We start from the raw sequence: 22,974 nt of genomic DNA, 5'->3' as shown, positions 1-22,974 counted from the left end.
AATATTAAAGAAATACTAAGAAATATAAGAAATACTAAAGAAATATTGAGAAATAAAAGAAATACCCCAAAAAAACAAAACAAAAAAAAAACAAGAAATGCAACTTAAAGTTTAATTTTCTTTAAACATGTCTTCCAACATGAGACAAATCCCAATAGAACATGTTACAAAAACGTGATTTCCATTGGAGTGGGTCTTTAATCAGATCATGAGTTGAACTGTGAACTTGTGAATTGAAACTGATAGACATTCCATCAAACAAGTCTTGAACAAAATAATAAAATAATAAATTGGTGCCAAATATGTGTTTTTTCAAAAATATTGTTGACACAAATAAAAAATAAAAAAAAACGTTTTAAGAAACCGGCCTCCAGGGCCACCACTCTGCCTAAACACAGATGACCTTCATCAGGGTCTGAGCTAAATGTGTTTCAACATAGTGATATAGAAAACATGTTAATCCTTGAGGATCAGGTCTGAGAAAGACAAACATAAACCAAGAAGAAAGAAGCGGATGACGAATCAGGATACAATTAGGACACCCTAAAGTACACAGTGGAGAAAGTGTATTACAGGTGACAAATACCTCATCTCCAAATATCTAGAAGCCTTTTTCTGCAGTGGGGGAGGGGATCTGTCACTTCTATTCAGGTGACACTTGGATGTTTTACCACAAATATCTACACCAGACACTAATGAGGAGAATACGTTCTTGTTCAGGCGAGTGCAGACTTGTAGCGACTCTGTGAGAAAGTTCAGAGAGTATAAAGCACAAAGAAAAAAGTGGAGTGAGAAATGATGGGAGTCGGAGAGACTGTATTTGTTCAGTGATAACCTGGAGCCTCGAAATACCATTAAACTTTTTAGAAGTGCTAATGCTATTAACAGAAACTTCTATTTTTCCAAAACACATTTCCATCTCTTTGGTCAAAGAACCATCAGTTATGTTTGTGTTTATTTGGGAACAAGCAAAAAGCATAGAAGAGACTGTTCCCCCAATGAAAGCCCTTTTTCAAGCAGGACGAATAGGCACTGGTCCCTCTGGCACTGGCAGATAAACCCTTCAGGAAGCTTAACCAGGTTAAGCAGTTTATCTGCAAGACAACTTTAATTCTTATCCTTGTATCCTAATCTACACACCCTTGTGTTTACAGTCAAAAGATGAGCGAGAGGCGCCTTAATGCCACCCTGGAGTGCAACGCCGACTCTGACCTTGACCTCCGCTGAACCGGCACACAGATGGCTGCCATCCCACGGACCGATCCTGCAGGGATCTCTTTTCTCTGAGATTTGGGGTCAAAAGTGGAGATGTGTAATGTAAGGTTTTTTATGTATTTGTTTGCCAGAATGCTGGAGAAACTTCCCGGATCCAGCACGAGTGGCTTCCCAGGTCTGCTCGGAACGTCTTCTCACCAAATTTATCTTTGATGGCAGCTAATATAAGAAGTTTTTTCAGACATTGTGATATAATAGAGTTTTTTGTGGGGTAGTCTGCCTCCATGATGGGACATCCTGCAGTTCATTAGGTTTTCACTATAGCAAATATGTTTTTAAATATGGTAGAAATGACAGAAAACTTCCCAAAAGTTGGGACAGTTGTCCAAGAATAGTACTCATTTTTTAAAATGTTTTTGTTTATCATTACAGTTGAAGCTTAAGTCTGTGATTTATCAACCAACTCCCCCAAAATACCTATAATACCATGCTCCTCGTGATCCCTTGTTTTCAGCTAAAGCCTGATAAGCTGCTCCCAAAAAATCTAGATAAATGAGAGAAAATGGAGGGATTTTAAATAAACAGAGCTGCTGTCTGGACCTGCAGCTCTGACTTTGTTTGATTTCCCACAGTTCCAGTTGCCCCGTCTGCACTTTGCCAGCTGAGCAGGAAAAAGCTACAGACTGAGTGCAGACCGCTCTGGCTCATGTCCAGACTCAGAGTAGGTGTTACCTCAGGAGCCACATTTTAAACTGAGCATGCAGTTATTTTTGGCTTTCTTTTTTTTATTTCTTCCCATCGACACCAAAGTGGTGCAAGTAAAAAAGACATCATTAGTCACCGTGAGAATATGGAAAGACATTTTTTGCTCCAAATTAAACCAAACGTTTACACTGAGTCTAAGACTTTGGGTTCAGGTTTGTTCCGTGAAGGTTCGTCCATCATGGGAATGAAAGTATTAGGAGTCAGGACGTCATGGATCGTTGCAAAGTATCAAAGAACCCATGAACCACAGACATCTAGCCAAGACATTTGATCTGGGAGGTTACCTCATTTCTACTTATGGAAAAAGGAAAATAGACACAACCAAGTTTTAAGGGAAGAGGCAGTAGTACGAATCCTTCATTTTCTCAAAAACTGATATTGTGTTTTAGGTGTAAATTATTCTTGTGTTTACTGATCTGGAATTGATTCTTTTCTGGTACACAGCACTAAAAAATCTGTCAAAGTGTTTAGTACGACTTTAGCAAACAACAAAGTCACACCACTTGATGGATTGTTGGGAGCACTACAGCTATCATAGTCAAGAGCCTGCTGGAGTTACGTTCTGTGCTTCAACATGAGGAACTAAAAATGAGTGTATTGTTTGTGTTAAAATTGAACAGTGTTGAGAGTTTATCTACTAAAGTTGGACATTTGTGTCATGTTGCACTCTCTGAAAAGGCTGATTATTGCTAATGAAAGAGGAAAACATGAATAACACAGTTCACTAAAAAAAACTTCCGTCTGACCAATCACCTGCCTCTTGGCCCAAATAGGCATTCTGGATAATGTACTGTGGTCAAACCACATTTATGGCTGTTTTGTTTTTCATAATGCACCTTGTGTTTGAAAATATATTATTTCTCATTTTTTTATATTGCTAGTTATGGTTCAAGAATACATTCAGTTTGCCAAATCTCCATTTGCAATCAGATCTTTGTTTTAAGCTTGTCATGTTGAATTTATTGTTCTATGAAGGTTTGGACTTAAACAAGAGAAAAATCTGAAAGTGTTAGTGTCTGTCTGAGAAGATTTTAGTGATGGGTTTTAAAGCCTTAAAACATCTAGAATCCTACGTTGTGGGTTATGTTTAGAACAAAACTCCAACAATAAATGAAAGACCATTGTACACAGTCCCTTTCCAATCAATTCATATTTAAAATAACTTTATTTATAATTTATGGAAGGCTCAAACTGTTAGAAATCCCTCTTTTAGGTCTCTTCTTCCCCTTTTCTCTATAACGTTTCTATTGGGTCTAACTGTTAACTTTTAAAGACCTTCTACACTTGTTAGTTTTGAATAAAGTGCACTTAGGTTTAGGGGGTTGTAAACATTCAAGTTTATAAGAGGGTTTGTAGTTCTTGGTCAAAATGGGTCGTATCTCTCACAAATAAACTGGAAATAAAATTCTTGTAATGACAGGAATCTGTGACCATGACACATTTTAAAAACCTTCTGATAGTGGTGTTTGTCCAGCATTCCCCAGAGTCCCAACTGCTGACTTGTTGAAGGAAACTCTAGAGAACAGAAAACATTGCCTTGGACGTGTAAGACGGTGGTTCTTAAATGACATCAAGGCCCGGGGGCCGTCTGGGGCAAACAAACGACAAATCTGCAAGCTGTCTGAACTCCCCCCAGCTCCACGGGTGTTGAGTTTCAGCATTTCAACAAACCGAGGAGAGACTGAGGGAGGTAATGAAAGCATGTGCCTCCTTGCTCAAAATCGTCATAAAACTGTTGCTACGTTAAAAAGAGTAGGACTTTGTGTTAAGGGCGTCGCAAGTCTATGATTGGGCAATTACTTTTTATGGCTTTTGAATGAGAAACACAGACAGTTAAGGCAGAATATAGACCTGAAATTGTTAACATTTGAGGACAGGAAGTCCAACCTTCAAGAAAACTAAAACTTTATTGGGGAAGAACTTAAACCTCCATTGAAAGTGTGTTGAACATTTTTCAAATTGGTTCTCCTGTCACTGATTTCCCCACCAAAAACTCATTTAATTACTCAAGAGTTTTTTATTTTCCGCACTGTGTAATCGTCAATGAAGGGTCTATTTTCAAAATCATGACATAAGGTCCACCAAACTAAGATCAAGACAAAAAGAGTCAGAGATAAGTCTATCAATCAGTGAACATGTATTAATTGTGTTCCCTGTAACTCTAAAACTTGCCTAAAATTAGCTGAAACTAGCTAATATTTCAGCTACATGCTAGCTGCTTTGGCTAATTTTGGATTTCTTCTGTTTTCTAGGCTAATTTGGAGTTTAGCTAATATTTCAACTACATGCTAGCTCTTTTGGCTAATTAAAAGCTTTTTTTGTTTTTAGGCTATTTTGGAGTTTAGCTAATATTTCAGCTGCATGCTAGCTATTTTGGCTAATTTATGACTTTTTCTTTTTTTAGGCTAATTTGGAGTTTAGAAAATATTTCAGCTACATGCTATCTGTTTTGGCTAATTTAGGATTTTTTCAGATTTTTTTAGGCTATTTTGGAGATAAGCTATTTCAGTTATGTGCTAGTTATTTTGGCTGATTTAGGATTTGTTATGTTTTTTAGGCTAATTTGGAGTTTAGCAAATATTTCAGCAACATGCTAGCTATTTTGGCTAATTTAGGCTTTTTTCAGTTTTAAAGCTAGTCCTAGTAAAGATGTGTGCTTTACATCCAGTTTGCATATGACCTGATTAGTCGACTATTTGGAAAAAATAATCAGTGATTAGTCGACTATAAAAATAATCGTTTGTGGCAGCAATAACCACGACTACGCAATATCCCAACCTTGTTAGTAACATTTAAAAAAAAAACAGTTCTACACCGCTAGATCTTAGCAGCATTAGCGTATTCACAATGGCAACCAACCAAGCATTTTGACAGAGTGCAATGTACTTCTCAAAAACACTTTGACGTCAGTAAATACAACCATAGTTAATCTGTATTTAAGGTGCTCTGGATTATAAGGCGCATTGTCGTGTTCTTTTGATATTTGTCTTGTTTTAAATTAAGGTTTATAAGTGCACCTTACAGTGCAGAGAGTACGGTAACTCAATAACTTCCTGTTTGAAGCTGGTTTGAAATTAAATCACAAAGGCAGAGTTTCTGAGTTTGGCACTAGGTGGCTGATTGCTGTTATATTCATGTCAATGACAAATAACCTACTAATATAAAAACTAATTTTTTCAATGTTTCAAGTTGAAAAAAAGAAAATAGGGGACAAACATGGGTTGAAGTTGGGCATTTATCAAGGAATTTATTCCAAAGTGATTTTTTCTCCTGATTAATTATTGTTTCTGTTTTCAGTGAGTAAAACATAAATTAGGCTGCACTTCCTCACAACTGGGAAGGCTGTTTTTCCTTTTATACAAACATGTGAATGTCAGTCTGACTCCAGATTTAATGAAGCGCTAGTATCAACATAAACTCTGGAAGTAGAGAAAACATTCACCCTGCATGATTCTGCAACGCGGAAGAGAAGCTGACCTTAAACACCCCTTAGGGCAGGTGAGCTTCCCGAAGCCTGACTTATCTCTGACCTGCTTCATTTACTGCATAGACTCAACTGAAGCAGAACTGCTCTCTGATTGGTGGGCAGGTGAAGCTCGCTGCGCTCCACACCCTCCAATTCAAATAAAAACAAACCCTCCAACCGTCACAGACTAGGAGTTCGCAGTGTCAACACAAACACGCTCTGCAGGTCCTCCTGAATCCCATAACAAGGCTCTTCACGGGACACTGAACAAGACAAACGTTGAGCTGTCGCTCTCCCAGACAGAATTTGGGTCAAGTTGGACCCATAGTGATCAAACAGCAAAAGAGGAGAAGCATTTCCTGGACCTCACGTTTCACCAGAACAAATGAGTGGAGAAAAGCAGCAGTCTGGGTTTGAGGTTTTATTTAGAGGAGCGACTCCCGTCCAGACGGTTTGGGCTTTAGCTCTGTAATTAGAGAGCAGGACGCTCCTGTTGAAGGAAGCATCTCCACTCTTCATCAAAACCCTTAAGAGACTCAACAGTGTTGTGAGGTCCAGCAGAACACTTGAGGTCCTTCAACCCGATGAACGCCATACAAGAAGAGTTTCTGCTTCTTTGAAGACAACACCTCCTCCAACATGGGGGCAGGTTCACACATTCTCAGTGTTATTGTCAGCAGAGTCAAAGGTTTAGGAGGAAAGCGGGAGATTCTGCTGTCTGATGAACACATTTAAACAATGGCAGTCAACCACGGATTAAAGCACTAAAGTCTGTTTTCTTTTTTATGAGAGTGAGATTTCAAAAAGTCAACAAAACGAATCGTTGTCATGTAGAAAAAAACAAAAAGAAAAAACAACTTTCCACTACGGACTTTGACTCTTCTTTGCTGTCTGCAGATAAAACATCTTGGTGGAGGAGAAAGAAACGGTTCATGTCGTACTGTTAGCTTCATGCTAGCAGTAAGTGTGGCTGTTTATTTGTGGAGGCTACTTTTGTTTTGGTCAGCTGCAGATCTATTTTGGAGGCAGTAAGCAGTGGTCAGCCAGCATTTAGGGACAAGGTTCTCCAGCTGGAGAGTTGTTGGTCCAAGCCCTGGAACCAGCAGAGGCTCCACAGTGGTTGACACATCTGTGGTGCCTTTCAGCAAGACCCATGACCCCAAGAACTCCTATGAATCGCTCAGGTGAGTCTGGTGTTGAGGTTGATAAAAAACATACAAGATTAGGTTAGCAGACAGTCGTAGTCTTTTAATGGAACCATACATAATGTGAAAAGTGTCAGCAAAGGAAATGTCTTCTTGCTTCCTTTATAGGTCTCCACAGTGAATCATCTGTCTCCATCTAACCCTATCTTTGGCATCCTCCTTGCTCCCACCAATCATCCTCATGTCCTCCTTCACTACATTCTTATACTTCCTCTTTGGTCTTCATCTAAGCCTCTACTTTGGTATCTCCAACTTCAGAATCCTTTTGCCAACATGATCACTGTTCCTCCTCTCAACATCTCCAGACCGTCATCAGATGACAGACTAAGGTTTAATCTGAACACGCTTTGCTTTAAGCTATGGCTGTGGTGTAGAAGTTTATCCAATGCAAATGACTGTGTTTAAAGCTTTTTAGGGCAGTTCAGCCGACATCAAACTTGTGTTTTCTGAGACATCCCACTTTTTTCAGCAAGTTTTGTTCAATTTTGTCTGTGAAACCTACAAAAAAAAGCAAAGAAGAATGGAGAGAGGATATCTTGATGTCCTTTGCATCACGTCTCTTTCCTATCAGCAGAGAAAACAATAACCACCAGAGACGCCCTTGGGGCACGAGAAATGCCACTAGCTCATGTTGCATCAGGCACTAATGAGGCAAAGCAAACCCCAGGAGAGGCCCTGAAGATGTTTGCTCTTTATGCACCCACAGCACACCAGCAGCATCCTCATCAAGATTAGACGTTAATATTTAGACTTTCGTACAAGCAAATGGAGTGAGAGGGCCCCTCTATTTAAAAACATCTGCACCCGAATGGTAGAAAAAGCAGGACTAAAGGAGCAGACCACGACTTCTGATGGAGCTTCCCAGACCAGTCCTCTCCTGACTACAGCTATGAACACCCCAGCTTCCTCTCTGCTCAGACTGGCGCAGCTTAACTTCCTCGTCAAGCGTTCTCTTCCTTGAAGACTGGTCTCTTTGTTCCAGCTGTGATTAGCCGGCTGATACGAGGGCCAACATTTGAGTCGATTGTGCGCCTGCTTTCTCCCGGCTCTGGGAAACTCTCTCCAGCTCCCGAGGAGAGACTGACTTCCAGATGTGCTGAAAGCTCATCATGGGACGGGCACGTGGAGGGGAAAACGCTGCAGCTCCTGATAGCGGGAGTGCTGGCGCAGAGCCGAGTGACCTTCGGCTCCACCGAAGCGCCGCCAGCTTTTGAAAATAAGCAGGAGAGCCAATGAGGAACAAACCAGGTGAAGAAGCTGGATTTAAACCGCTGCGGCCAACCAACCTGAGCCTGAGACGTCAGCGGGGGGTGATGACAGGAGCATGAATGAGTCAGCTGTAGTTACCTGAGGGATGTCAACAAGTCTCTGACAGCAGGCTTTCAGTAACCTCTCAGAAAAGTTTATTGGACCAATAAAGGCACCGTTTAAACTGAATCACCATCCTACCTGTTGATTTGTCAGGGTTTTTTTTTTTTTACTTCTCTGCACCAATCTTCTTTAAATTAAAAGCTTTTTAATTTTAAGATCAAAGGGCAAAAAATGAGCAGACTCAACTTCCCCAGCCCATTACTGACTGTCCTCTGAGATAACATCCATGCAGCCACTAAGGTCTAATAATAGCTTTACATGTTGTTTCTAGGAGGAAACTAGAAAAAAAAGGTACGGAAATACCACAGATCCACTGGGACCCCCCTACACCCCCACCAGGAACAGTTTCTGTGATGTTTCATGTTGTTGCACCTCCAGACCTCCTGTGAGACCTGTATGACTGTTTAACTACAGAGGTTTGGGGTTGATCCCCAGTGCGCACGCGTGTTGCACCTTTAGCTGTGTACTTATCATCATGCTTCTCCTCACCTCCGTGAAGAAGTTATCCATGGCTCCGGTTGGGTTTAATCCAGGAGGGCTGCTGCGTGGAAGGCGCGCGCCTGTGCAGTCATATGTTGTCGGTTCGATTCCACATAAACAAGAGGAGATCTTCAGCGCATCATCTTCCTCCTGACAGACGACTGAAGTTACTCTTTGTCTCCTGAGTCACTCATCCAGCAGGAGGGACACCGGGAGCCCCTTTAACGCATGCGGGCTCCTCCTGAGGGGTCCGCGCCACGCCGGTGGGCCTCCTCCTCCTCCGCGTCTGACTCCGAACCTCAGCGCTCTGCGTCTCTGGACCCGCAGCCGAACCTTCTGCAGGCGAGGGGAACGCACGACAGAGGCGCCGGTGAAACTTTGGAAACCCGCACTCAGTCAGTCACTCAAACAGGACAATGCTTTCCCCCAAGCTCCGCCCCCTACTCCTGTTTCTCCTCCTCCTCCGCCGACTCACTGACTCCTCCTGCTGTCAACATGTGGAGGTCCGAAGCTCCCAAACATGACAGAAATACGTCAATTCCGTTTACCTTCCATAAATATGCATTCAAAACCTGCCCAGGTATAAGGATGAAAAAACGAAAATGACACGCATGCGCAGTGAAAATTTCATAGAAACTAAAACCAAAAGGATTATGTAAAAACCACAAAACTATAGCTTTTTATCAAGAACCGCAAACATTTATGTCAATAAAACACATTTCGCTTTTCTAAACTGGTTACACTGCGGTACTGTTTTATCTTACGTTTAAGAGGCTAAAAAGATTGTTTTTTTTAATGCCAGACATAGCTACAAACTACGAGTCATTAAATGCTTAATTTAATAAATTACACACTTCTTTATAGTTCAATAGAATACCTGAATAAAAATGTAGTTTGTTTAAAGAAACCTAGGATAATGTACATTAAGTTAAATGCTAAAACTTTAAGAAGCTAAATAGCGATGCTAATGACTGCAGACTGAGATCCCAAATGATTAAAAGATTAAAAGCTACGACTATATTTTCTAATAAAAAGAACACATTAGGTAGATTAACACAAGGTAAAGCTATTTTTAAAGGAAATAATAGTCCCTCCGCCTTTTTTTTAACTTGCTAATCTGATATTGGCTACATAAATACCCTCTAAGGGGCCATACTATGATTTTCTTAAGCCTTTCAGAGCAAACAATATCCATATATATGATCATAAAATACCTTTGGAACACAAAAATACATATATTGATGATATATGAGTTGTTTTTGTGAGTTTTGTCCTAACCGGAAGTAAAACGACTCAATTCCTGGGGATCCGCCACCCGCGGCGTGTTTGATGACGTCATTCTAGAGCCTTTCGCAACGTGTCAGCATTTCTCCCATGAAAACAAATAACATCTAAACTTTTTCAAATAAAGATGCACCAATAAATCAAATTAAACATTATTATTAGGCAAAAATAAAAAGATTATTTTACGTTGGAATTATTTTATTTCATTTTTTAAATGTAAAAGCATGCACTCTGTGCCTAGTTAGAAAATGTAACTAAACCTATCAAAGTGTCAAACTACAAGCTAACATGTTTGGTAATAAGTTGTTTTATCAAGGAGCAGTATTTTTCTTATCATCTATTATTCAGTTATGTGGTTAAACATTAACATTCTAGCTTTGGATTACTAACTTGAACTAACTTCTTTGTAGTTAGTTACTTGTGTGTGTGGTTGGGTGGGGGGGGGGGTGACTTCATTCATTGCCATGCAATTAGACGTTTGACCCCTGGTGCTTTGGACCCTGACCTCCCCCATGCAGTATTTAGCACTCAGTGGTCGACCTGAAGGAGATCAGCAGAGCAGCCGGCTGCCCTCTGACCTTCACCCTCATTGTGTATTTAAGAGAAAATTATAGGTTTCAAAGCTTTTGCCTTTGTGACATTTGCAGGTAAAGCACTTTTTAAGAGGGAGTTCTCTAGGTTCTAGCCTTAAGGGATGATATTGAAAAAGCTCAGATGCTCACATTTCAACTGACATGCGTTTTGGTCCGGTTCTAAACGTGTCTAAAGTTTGACCAATCACGGGCTATGTGTGAATTCCCTCCCTACTCCCTAATTACTAAGGGTTGGAGCTTTTCCTACTCTGTTCACATCCTGTAATGCTCGGCCATGGTGGCCATTTTGGTCCTGTGGTTCCACTCCGAGCTCGCAGCCTATTCAGACTGAGGAAAATCAGAGCGAACCAGAGCTCAGTCCAATTAGAAACTTACTGAGACCACCTTCTTTGACGAGAGCGGGTCCTGGTCCGCTCGGGTTTATTTGGACAGAAAATTTGTTTCAGGTTATTGGGGGAATCGACCTCTGTTCACTTTAAGATAACCAAATGTGTCCAGTCTGAATACATCGGAAAAGCTACACAGTATTAAATACTGTGGTATAAAGGATGGTTACCAAAATACAATTAAAAAATTCAGCGGCTGCGTCCTTCTGAGGCCGTGGCCTTCGTGGTCGCTGATGGCCGGGGCCTTTGTAAGCGGGGTAGACCGGATGTTACGTCCAGTGAATTTAGACAGTCTGCGGGTACTGTGTACAAACGCTTAAAAAACATCTAAAAGCTCTTTAACATATTAGCTTTAGCTAGTTTAATGGAAATATTTATTTAGCAATTGAATTACAGGTTGTAAAATATACAAATACAGACTTTGTGGGTTTGTAGATTATTCAAGTTTTGTTTATTTCACAAGTTATTGCAGTAAATGCAACTTAGTATTTAGTGTTAGATTGAGACGGCACTACAAAATGGCGAACGAACTAAGTAGTCCAATAGGTAGTGAAAGAATTCAGACACAAGCTCAGTGTTTCTCAAAGCACCTGTCTGGATTATTCCCCCCTCAGCAATGCTTTCCTCTTATTTCAGGTTGGGGCCTTCTAGCGATAATTGGGGCCAATCCGGCGTTTAGCCTCAATCTATGAGCTCCACCTCTCCTTTTAAACTCACATTAACTTGATTGCTACCCCGCCCCTGGCCTTTTGTGTCAAAAATTGACGTGCTGACATGTTGGTGCTGAGTTGGAGCGAGCATCTCGCTCTCATCTGCGTGCCTCATCCTGCCGTTACCTGAGCTTTACCCTGAGTTTTTGCCCAAGTTCATTTTTTTCTACATTTATGTCCAAAGATTAAAACTCGCCTCTTTTTGGTGTTGAAATGAGAGCTCTTTCATGTGTCCAGTCTTGCAGACTGTACTGAAACCAAACATTCCTTTGATGAACTCTCACATTTAAACCAGTAATTAAAAGAGGCAAAATACTCTGTTCTTGAGTCGTGAAAACAAAGAAAGATGATTGAACATTTAGTTCGTTTCCTCACATCAATTATTGCACCACCAATGCAGGAAGGAACGCCACCATTGTTCATTTCTCCCCACGGCTATGAGTGCAGTTACAAACTTTACATGGAATACATTTACCTCTACAAATCCAACAGATCCGATTCTTGTAACAGTTTTTAAGGTTGCTAATACATAATATAGTCTCTAAATTACAACAGACCCAAAAAATAAAAATAGAAATAAAAACAGACAATCCTCAGAATTCTGGGTGCTTGTTTGAAGCTGTCACCTCCTCGTCTCTTATATAATCAACTAAATGTATCACTTTTTTTTGGAAAACACATCCAACAAATTAAGATTCATACATCATTAATCTTTTATTTTTTTAACAAATAAAGCTATTTCTGCACAAATTGTGTCTTTTTTTAATTTATTTTTTGCATTTATGTGTATTTCAATCATTTTCTACTTTTAATGAGTGATGTTATTTTCCAGACATGCATTAAATACCAGTTTTTCACAAGTAAATAAAGAACAGTTTTATTTTCATTTTTTATTTACACATTTTAACTAAAGTGGGAGGATAAACCCCTAGAGATGGAACATCTCATTTTCAAGAGGGTCCTCTGTTTCAAGAAATAATAACAAGTGATAGTAGAAACCAAACATATTAGTAAAAACAAAGATTAAGTACAGATAACAAACACACTCACTCACTCACACACATAGCAGTACAGATTATCCAATATGACATTTCAGAAAGTTTAGATAAACACATCTGCAAAAAAATCATACAAAAAACAAAAACCAGAGACAATAGGGGACTGACAAATCAGAGTATAAAAACAATCAGATAATCAATCAATAACTTGATTCAGTTCAGCGTAAAAAAAAAGTTCCAAGCAGTTTCAATATCAGGTATAAGGTTAAGTCTTATCTCATTTATCTCTTGCAGATCACGTATAAAAAGATCAGAGTTAAAAAAGTGAGTATTACGAATCCTTATAAACTTAGGAGGTTTATGAGCGTCTGGTAGTTTCCATTTACAGTAGATGATAGAATGGTCACTGAGGCTGTCAGTAAGAACTCCAGAAGAGGCTATTCTATTTGGATGAGTAACTAGAATCCAACCAAGAAGAGACTGACAACTGGAAGTAACTCTGGTTGGTTCCTTAAGGATTTATGTCAAATTTAATCCAATAAATAAATTACACTCAGATGAATCTGAGGGGTTCGAACAATCGAAATTAAAATCTCCAAACAAAATAAGTTCCTTAGAATCGCCAAAAGATGAAATGGTCGATAGAATGTTTCAGACTGAATCAAGTTTTGGAGAAGAGAGAAGACGATATATGTTGCCAATTATTATTTTCTTATTAGCATGCAAGATAACTTCAATGGAGGTTCCTGCAAACAATAGAGGTTTCACTTTAGGAATAATTCATCTAGATTTGATATTTGACTATATGTGGCAACTCCCCCTCCCCTGGAACCTCAGCCCTGCACAGAACAACGTTTTCAGTATAAATAGAAGAATCTGTGATGCCAGAGAGCCAGGTTTCCGATATTATGATAATACTGTATTTGGTTTATTGTAAGTAAGCCACGCTCTGAGGTGGTCAATTTTGGGATGTAAGCTTCGTATTTTCACATGAATTGCAAGAAAACCTTTGCCCATAACTTAACGTGTAAGAGATGTAAAGGATGATAGGGGTACAGTAAATATAGGAGCACCTGACTTACAAACAAACATTCATAGACGGACACATGCACATTTAGAAACCAAAATAGAAGAAAAAAAAAAACTTTTAGACAACCAGAAAACTTAAATATTGTTTTTGCTTACTCCCCTAAGAGTAACATCATTAAGCTAATTATAAACAAAAATAAAACCTAATAAAATAGGAATTAATTTAAGTATTTATCAAAAATAACAATTAATGGTGGGAAAAATGAGATTAGACTTAAAACAAGAAGATAAAAAAGTAGTTTGACGTCAAGCATTGCGAAAGTATTCACGTGTTATACATGGAAGTAAACAACAGACAGTGTGATGACAGAAGAAACTGAGAATATTAATAGTAATTAATATTATTAGTTAAATCTATAAAATCTGTAGTCACGCAAGGGAAAAAAAATCCACGTTATTCAGGTAAAATAAGAAAAAAATCTAATTAAAGCTTTTGTTGCTTATTAAAGTTTACAAACATGCAGTTTTTCAGCTTAATGGTTTAAAGTTAAACAAATCCGAATGCTTTCTTCTGGCTCTAAAAATGTGAGGAATCTGCAGCTTTTTAAGGGAGGGAAGAGGACAGCAAATCACACTGGGTCAGTATTTATGACCGTTTGTGTTTACATGCTCTGCAGGACCACACATTTCCACAGCCACACAGTCTCCTGAGCTTTTTACAGGGAAAAAAGGGAAATCTAAGACCATGAAGACCAGAAGCATTAGTCTATGTTATAACCCTATTCAACTATTAGTATCATATTTGATACACACATTTATGAGACTCCTATCTAATTACCATGACTCAAACCCATGGTATAGAACTTGGTCCATGTTTTCTGTCCTGTAGTTTATCATCATTCCACTAGGGGCAGTAGACGGCCCTTCTCTGCTCATTTCAAAATGGCTGCTTCCGTGAAATCTTAGGGGGGAAAACTTTGGCTAAACTAAAAAACTTTATGTTGAGAATAACAAACATTCACTTATGTACTGTTGTTTTTTTACTGTTGTTTTTTTTTAATAACTACTTGCTGTATTGAAATAATGCAAAATATGTTGCTAATAATTCTTGATAATACAGTTACACCATGTTAAACATTTGTGGATCAAATTCGAGACAGTGGATACCTATAGGGATTATGTCCTGAATACACATTTTAATGTTTTCGCATTTTAATCTAACAATGTTATGAGCTAAAACTTACTAAATCACCCAAAATATCATAATTGATAGACCTATATCTCATAAAAGCAATGATATTGTATTTTTTTGTTGTTGATTTAATCAAAGGGTTTTAAAAAATATCCTAATTCCAATACTAATGATAATAATTTATGTCAGTTTGTTGTTGTAGTGGACTTTAGATGGTTAAACTGGATTTTCATGATTTGAGAATCTACTCAGAGTTTTTTTCAATTTAAACTCCTCAGATTCTGTTGGCTCTTGCTAAGTTCACACCACCCTCTGCAACACGTCTTCAAGCGACTGCTTTCAATGAAATTACATAAACATGCATAAATGCATGTTTTGGGCTTCTGAGTTCAAAACTCTGGTGTTTATGTGTCGCTGCCCAAGTTTCTATGACCAAACACGTGGCCATTGAACACGCATGTAAAACCCTTTTCCCTGATTGGTCAAATTAGGGACTCAGATATTGTGGTGACGTCTGTATCACGTCTCTTTCATTTCACGGAAGTGCCAACTGTTTGAAAATTGATCATGGAGGAGAAACTAATACTTGTGGCTTGTGCCACTTCCACATTTTGCACCAATACTCTTCTAGCTGTAGGTGGCTGACATATTCTAGTAAACAGTAGAAAAAGAAGAGAAGAAGCCCCTCCCTTCTTGTCTAATATGAATTCAATGTGTATTCAAGAATGTGTGTTCAGCATGTTCTTGAACTTGTCTCTCATTCCCAGTGTGCCTGCACTGTTCCAGAGAGTATTTTAAACCCTTTATTCATCTGATCTCTCATTTATCTTTTGGTACATCCTTTAAGACTCCTCCTCATGTACACTGGAGGATCTCACATATATACAACCGCTGCTGCCAAACTGTTTCAGGTGAAGCACCGCACACTGAGAGACTCCATCTGCAGATTCCAGAAACATCACCAAAAGATGGAGTCCGGCCATGAACAAATTGTTCCTCCAAATGCCCTCAGCAACCCTGTAGCCTCATTAACAGGAGCTGGAACCCCCGCAGGTACTCCAGCCCCCCCTTAAGGAGCCCAGAGAACTTCAGAATAAAAGAAAAAGACAGGAGAAAGGGGTTTTCAGTCAAACGTCTCTCTAACGGCGTCATGCTGCTAATCATAATCCTGACCACCCACCAACAAACTCTTTTGTTGTGACGCAGACAGAAAAGGACAAGTTACTTATTAACACACACAAAAGTCTTGGAATAAAAAAACATTTTAGAAATTCTTGACAAGAAGATTTCAAGCTTATTTCAGTCAAGTTGGTCATGAAGTTTCCGATGGATGTTTGACAGCCTGTGCTGCCAGATCGGAGCTTCATTACGGCAGGTCTGCCCTGACTTGTCTCCACCAGATCAACAGAACTACGAGCCTCAAAGGTTTTCTTGAAATCACCTCTGATGTTCCAAGCATTTTTTTTTCTTCCTGTGACCCCAGGCCTCCTCAGAAGAGTGTTGGCTGTGTGGCAGTCTTCTGAGTCAAAGGTGAGGAAACACTGCTGCAAATGAAAAGCACGGAGGAGGGGAAAACGGTTGTTTGTGGTTCGCTTGATCTCTGGTTGTTTTGAACATCTTTGACTAAAAATGAACTGAGCTGCCAAAAACAAATTTAAAGTAGAAAGTTCAAAGCGGCCATTATGGTTTCTTATAAATGTCTGATCGAAATGAGAGGGGATTTTCAGGAAATGTTTCTGCTCTTTGTACCAAACGAGGGTTTAAAGCCCGACTCTGATCATCTTTTGATCTATTTTCAAAGTGTTCCCTGTGATCTTTTAATTCTAATTATGATTTTAGCCCAAATCTAAAAACTGTCATTTTCTAGGACAACGTTTGTGAAGAGCTGAAAAAGTTTATCAGAAACTTGCCTCTGAGTTTTGGGCAGGACCGTTGGCACAGAAGTAAGCCTCCACTGATATCCCATCATCCCTTTGTTTACACTTTATCCTGCAGTTTTGATCCTGATTCCAGCTCAGACGAGGAAATAAAGACGTTTATGGATCTAGTCATCTACAAGTGGATGCATCAGAAGGGAGCAGAGCAGGGCAGTGGCGCACCCAATGTATTTTTGTACATAATAAATATTATCTTTTTCAAATTAAATATTTTGCTGGTTCTGATTCAAGATGATTTGAACAAAGAAATACTCAGAATGGCAATTTTAATCCCTATTGTCTTTATAAATATTCTAAATCATCAAAAAAAATGTCTTAAGGACATGTCAAAACACAAAAAACACAATTTTCATCTAAATGGGTCTGTGTGAGCTCATAATGAAGAATGTAGTTTATAACAAACAGCAGTCACTGACTTTTATCTTGTTTCATCTTTAACTGACTTCCTGTCAGCGTTTTTTTAAAACTAAAGCTGTGTGAGCTTCGCTGAACTTTATTTCCATTTGAGTGACCCGACCCTTTGAGACAAACAGTGATTGCGGGCGCTCCGAAGGATCTGCTTCGCAAACACACAGGACTTATCAGGGACGCGGCTCAGAGGTCAGGTGGGGTCGGCTGAGTCAGGGCGCAGCGTCTTCCAGAACAAACTGACCTCTCCTTGATCCCACCTCCTTCCTGCCTTAATCCTGCAGGGAAAACTGGGATAGAATGACAAGCGTGCATGTTTTCAAAGCACGGACACCAGTTTCTGAAAATAAAAATGCTGAATGACAAGAATAGCGGGGCGCTTTGATGGTTCACAAAGAAGTTTGTGAAAACTCTTAAGATTTTAGGAGTCTGCAGCACAATAAAGTAACAAGGGTTTGTTTAATTTTTAATAGCAAACAGTGACAAATGGAAATTAAAAAGCTGAAAGAAGAAAACTTTTGAATATTTTTTTCCATTGAAAACTATTAAAAGATATTGTCTTATCACCACTGACTGTATATGAGAACTGGACCGAGTGAGTATGGTGTCATAGAAAATAGTTTATCGTTCATTATCACGCAAGAGAGAGGCTTGAGAGTTCTTTTAACTGATGTTTAATGCGGTATTCTTTTTCTTCGGGCTTTATCAACACTGTAGAAAAGTAAATCTTAACTACAAAATATGCATTACACAAATGATTTACATAAAAAAATAATGCACATACATACTACTTTGGTCTCCTAATGAGCCAAGTGTTGGACTAAAACAACAAAAAATATCCTCTTAAATCTTCTCTTTTAACTTTCTGTCAGGCCCACTTCACATGTGCTTTGCTAGTCGTGCTTTGCTGATGGAAAAACCTGGAAGTACTTCTGGCGACCTTTAGCCGAACTCACATAATCTAAACACTTAAATACTCTCCAAAATCAAATATTATTGCTCTCAAAGCTCCATAAATGTCTTTTAAAAAGTAGAAAAATAAATAAAAATAATTGTGAACGTTTCTAGCACACTAGTGCCTTCTGCTGACGAAATGAACTGCACGTATCAACTGTTACAGTTTATGTCCAGCTCCAAAGTATTTTAAGTCAATTCAATTGCAATTTTCCACAATATCGACTTTGCCATGTTGGAACCAGAATTTGGCAGTAAACAGGGATTGGTCCGAGTTGGTCTGACTCAATATTACTATGCCAACCACTCTGTCCAATCAGGAGTGGGCTTGTTGGAAAACCACACTGGGATCTGGCTCAAAACTCTATGACTCAAATATTGCTCGCCAATTTTGTTGACCAATAATGTTAGGTTGGGTTTGTGGGGTGCTGTAAGCTTGTGTGTAAATAAAGGGATGATGGGAAATGAGATTCTAGAAAGCAGGAGCAGGCTTCCTCTGTGCCTTCAGCTCCCTCGGGGTACCCCGGGGTCACCCAAGAAACATAGTCTCTCCAGCCTCTCCTGGGTCTGCCCCGGGACCTCCGCCCACTAGGGCGTGCCGGGAACACTTCCCCAGGGAGGCATCCAGGAGGCATCCAGGCCAGATACCCAACATACCTCAACTGGCTCCTCTCAATATGGAGGAGCAGCAGCTCTACTCTGAGCTTCCTCCGGGTGACCAAGCATGTTGGGGTCCGGCACTGGTTCTTTTCACAGTTTTTATGGACAGAATTTCTAGGAACAGCCAGTGGTCGGAGGTAGTCTGGTTTGCAGCCCACAGAATTTCATCTCTGCTCTTTGCAGGTGATGTTGTCCTGTTGGCTTTAACGAGCCAGGACCTCCAGCATACAGCTGAGTGTGAAGCGACTGGGATGAGGGTCAGAACCACTGAGTCTTAGGCCATGGTTCTCAACCGGAGAAAGGTAGTTTGCCTTATCTGGGTGGGTGAAGAGCTCCTGCCCTAGGTTGAGTGAGGGAAGTTCGTAGGGTGAGATAGACAGGCGGACTGGAGCGGCATCCGATGTTATGTGGTCGCTGTACCGATATGTTGTGGTGAAGGGAGAGTTGAGCCAGAAAACAAAGCTCTCAATGTACCGGTCGATCTTTGTTCTAAGACTCACCTGTGGTCTAGATCATGACCGAAAGAACGAGGTCCCGACTTCATTCTTTACCAAACATGTAACTGACCGTCATTCTTCCCAGACTATCAAACTCATATATTTGCCTTTAAATTTAAAGTTTATTTTTCCATATTGACTGGCATTGCTGCTGTGATTTGTGATGGCTGCTTCTCACAGTAAACATCCACCTGCTTGCTCTTCACTTAGAGGTGAAAGGTGTTGGTACCATGATAGGAAAAGACGAGTCGCTGAGTACAAGGCCAAAGCATCTAGAATCCAAAAGGCAGGCAGTGAGGAGGCAAAGAGAGCAGGAATTGAGCTCTATGAATGAAAACTTGAGTCATGAACTTCACTGGTAAGGACATAGGAATGTTCTACTCAAGCTGCTCTGCTCTACTCTGCTTTGAGGTTGTGAACCAGAAGTCCTATAGCGCTCTCTCAAGCTGTTGTTCGAAGCATATCAAAGCCACATGACCTCAGAAACTAGACCTTGTGACATCAGGTCTACATGTTGAGCAGTTCACTGGAATTCTGGTGGGTTGGGTTTGTCAAAAATTACAAATCTGAATCAATCCTACAGCAGTTCAGCTTTCAACACTCATTGCAAAGAAGATGTCACATGGAGAACCTTCAAGTCCTGGCAATGACCACTATCTTAGAACCTCAATTTAAAATAATTGTGTTTGCAAACCCGACAAAAAGAAACGATGCAGTTAGAAGGCTAGCTGCCACATTTAGTCTCCTTATTTTTAAAACAAGTCCTCTACTGGAGGACTTGTCTTTTCCAGTCATGGTCCCAACACCTTCAACCTCTGACAGAAGAGCAAGCAAGTGGAGATCTACTGTGGGAAGCAGCCATCATGAGTTGCAGCAGTGTTACCAGTGATCCATCAGGAATACATAAAAATAAACCTAAATTCTAAAGAAAAAAAATGAGTATGATTATCTGAGAAAAAGGACGGTCAATTCAGTTTGGTTCAGAATGAAGGCTTAATGACATTTAGAGTGCAGTAACATTAACTTAAGATTCTGAAGTCGCAAATTACTGAGTTTCTCCTTTTTTGCTAGAGTCATCTCACTGTAACACAAGACTTCTCATTTCATGTACTTATGTCAAAATATTCTGCAGGTCATTGTATGGAATCGAACCCCAAACTGCTAGGAGGAACACCAACGAACAGTAAAAATACAATATAAGAAGAATCTCCTCCCTGCAGATACCTGTGTGAGCGCGCTGCTCCGGTGTGGATACCACCTGATGACAGTGTGTAATCACCTAGAACCGGGTTGAGCATTCTGGGCGTGCTCAGTGCGTGCCCAATTTATACAAATAGCTTCAAACCCTACTTAAAAACTGGTGTAGCAAAGTGCACTCCATGGGCAAAGGCCAGGAGTCCAGGTGTGCACACATTTGCCTTGACTTTTCATTGAAAGTGTCTGCTCAAATGCGTACAGTGTGTAAGCTACACACACACAGGCGCGCCTACATGGAAAGCTGTCAAATCAATTTTTTATTTTTTGCATCGATGAACATGTTGACGAGTTTGAATCGTTATTTTATCGATTCCCGATTTTTTGTTACATCCTTAATATTAACACAAGACTCATCATTTCATGTACTGTACCCGTTTTTTGAAGCTCATTTTGAAAAGGGTTGTTTCCAGAGTGTAGAGGAACTTTTAGAAAGAATATTTTCTTCTTGGGTTTGGAGGTACAGACCTGGCTGTCATTGGCCAAATTGTTGAAGGAGTTTTGGAGGGATTTTACAATCTGGAAGTGAAATTTTATCTTGGAGTAAGGGGCAGGGGTAGTCTTGCTTTGGGGTTTCAGTATGATTTTATTGATGATTTCATCATCAATGAAATGTGATGAGATGAAAAATTTTGATTTAAAAAGCTTGTAAGTTAGAAACACTATGCTCTGCTCCATTCTGATGCATCCACTTGAAGACAAATAGATCCTTATACGTCTTCCTATTTCTCATTTGAGCTGGTATCTGACTCAAAACTGGATAGGTCCAATGTTGCTCACCATATTTGTTGCACCAGTAGTGTTAGGTTGGGGCTGTGAGGGGCTGTAAGCAAACAGGGGAGAATGTATGTCAACAGTCCCACCCATAAATCAGAAGTTGATTTCTGATGAACCACTGCCACTCTGCAGAAACTGTGTCTTAGTAAACAACACAAGTTTTTTTTTTTAAACAGCATAATCACAATTTAAAGACCACTGGGAGCAATATAACAAAAGATCATAAGAAAACTAAACTAAACTAATTAAAGCTTTTATTTTGAAAAGTTATCTTCCTATACCTAGACTATTACTGTAAAAGTAGAAGGTAATTTATTAATCCACAAACACTCAAGAAATAAATGCTGAAAATTAGACATGTTTTCAGGATTTTCATTTCCTCCTTAACAGTGCCATCTGGTGTCTAACTGTAAGTACTGCATCATAGAAAAAACTGAATCCAAAACATAATTACTATTATTTTATTTAATTTATTGAATAATAATCCTATTCACAATTCAAATACTTTAAATATACAATCATTTTTTTTACTTGATTGGATGAAAAAATATTACGTGCTTGATCCATTCATTACCAGCTCCGCCAGCATGGAGAATCTGCGGTCATTTTCTGTCTTCTAGTTTAAACTTAAACTCTAAATCACAAATGTCTCACAGATGATCAGGTTTCTGCTGCAGTACTTCATCATGGCCGTCCTGCAGTAGAAACATTTTTCCAGCGTCTGTCTGCTGAGTCGCTTTGGACCAAAGGTAACTTCAGGTTCCTCTGGAAGCATCAGGGACCAACAGGTCCTCCTGTGACGGGCTGCGGGTGACAGGGGGCGCGCGAGGGCAGGGTCTCAGTTCGTGTCCGGAAAAATATGAAGAGAAACAACTTCCGGACATTTATAACCACAAGTGTGACTTTTATCTAAACAAATCTATAAAAAAACGTGTTAACATATTATCAGTAGGGGTTGGTGGAGGGACATTTTACCGTGAAGACTCTGAACGCACCACATGTCTGTGGAGCATCTTCAGGAAATCACGGACACGCTCAAACACGCACGCGGGGACGTTTTTCAGCACAGCGCTCGCGCGTGCACTGAGCCGCACAGTCGAGTAGCAGGCACGAGCCGCTGCGCGCGCGGAAGAGACGCAAATTAAAAGAAAAAAAAGGTGGGGGGAAAACGCTGAAGCCGCGAGTGGAGACCGCGAGGAGAGCAGCGCGAGCGCCGGGAATTGGTGTGCACGGTAAGCGCTCCTTCCTCACATTTATATTCTTGCTGTTTTGTTCTTTTTCTTAAGAAACATATTTTTTGTTTGTTTGTTTTATTATAGTGTTGGTTTGTTTGTAACGCGCGCCTGAATGAAGGCACGAGACCTTTATTCTTAGGTTAAAAAAACTAAAAAGGTTTTCAAATGTGGGGGAACATTTTTTTAACAACCCATTTTCCTTTAGAGCGCGTGCTCACAAAGGGGTGTGTACCGCTAGCGTGCACGCGCACACGTTTTCCCCACTTTTTCCCTCAGAAAGATGACTTTTGACCCCCTAACGCACGCGCCCATCAATCATCGATTATTGATCGAGTCATTCTGCGCGCTCCCTGTCTGGTGAGGGGGTGTGAGGAGGTTTATTGGGGCTGTTTTGTCAGAATTCTGGCGGGGGCGCGCCTGAGTCCAAGCGGATTCTTCCCAAACCATAATTTCTCAATTCAGATCAATTATTGATGATTTCTCACTGATTGCAACCAGGACTGGAAAAGAGGAGTTTGAGATGAGAGGAGGAGGAGGAGGAGGAGGAGGGGAGAGAGA

At 40.0% G+C, this 22,974-nt stretch overlaps 3 protein-coding genes across 3 annotated transcripts in view; 1 reads left to right on the top strand and 2 right to left on the bottom strand.

The window, feature by feature from the left end:
• Nucleotides 1-8,933, bottom strand: part of myo10 (myosin X) — a 105,555-nt gene extending 96,622 nt beyond the window's left edge. The window contains exon 1 of the mRNA XM_024268646.2: nucleotides 8,512-8,933. Within this exon, the coding sequence (XP_024124414.1) occupies nucleotides 8,512-8,532 (21 nt within the window). The 5' untranslated portion in view covers nucleotides 8,533-8,933. The remainder of the gene's footprint in view (nucleotides 1-8,511) is intronic.
• The window catches only part of LOC112144307 (tripartite motif-containing protein 16-like), a gene marked incomplete in the record, with an annotated part of 1,074,856 nt that overhangs the window by 882,818 nt on the left and 169,064 nt on the right, over nucleotides 1-22,974 (bottom strand).
• Nucleotides 22,133-22,974, top strand: part of basp1 (brain abundant, membrane attached signal protein 1) — a 55,151-nt gene continuing 54,309 nt past the window's right edge. The window contains exon 1 of the mRNA XM_024268908.2: nucleotides 22,133-22,413. The gene's annotated coding sequence lies outside the window, so the exon portion shown is untranslated. The remainder of the gene's footprint in view (nucleotides 22,414-22,974) is intronic.

The sequence above is a fragment of the Oryzias melastigma genome, linkage group LG17 (genome assembly GCF_002922805.2).
Source record: "Oryzias melastigma strain HK-1 linkage group LG17, ASM292280v2, whole genome shotgun sequence".
Lineage (NCBI taxonomy): Eukaryota > Metazoa > Chordata > Actinopteri > Beloniformes > Adrianichthyidae > Oryzias > Oryzias melastigma.
Note: the sequence above shows the minus strand (reverse complement) of the source record. Positions and strands in the feature narration are given on the sequence as shown.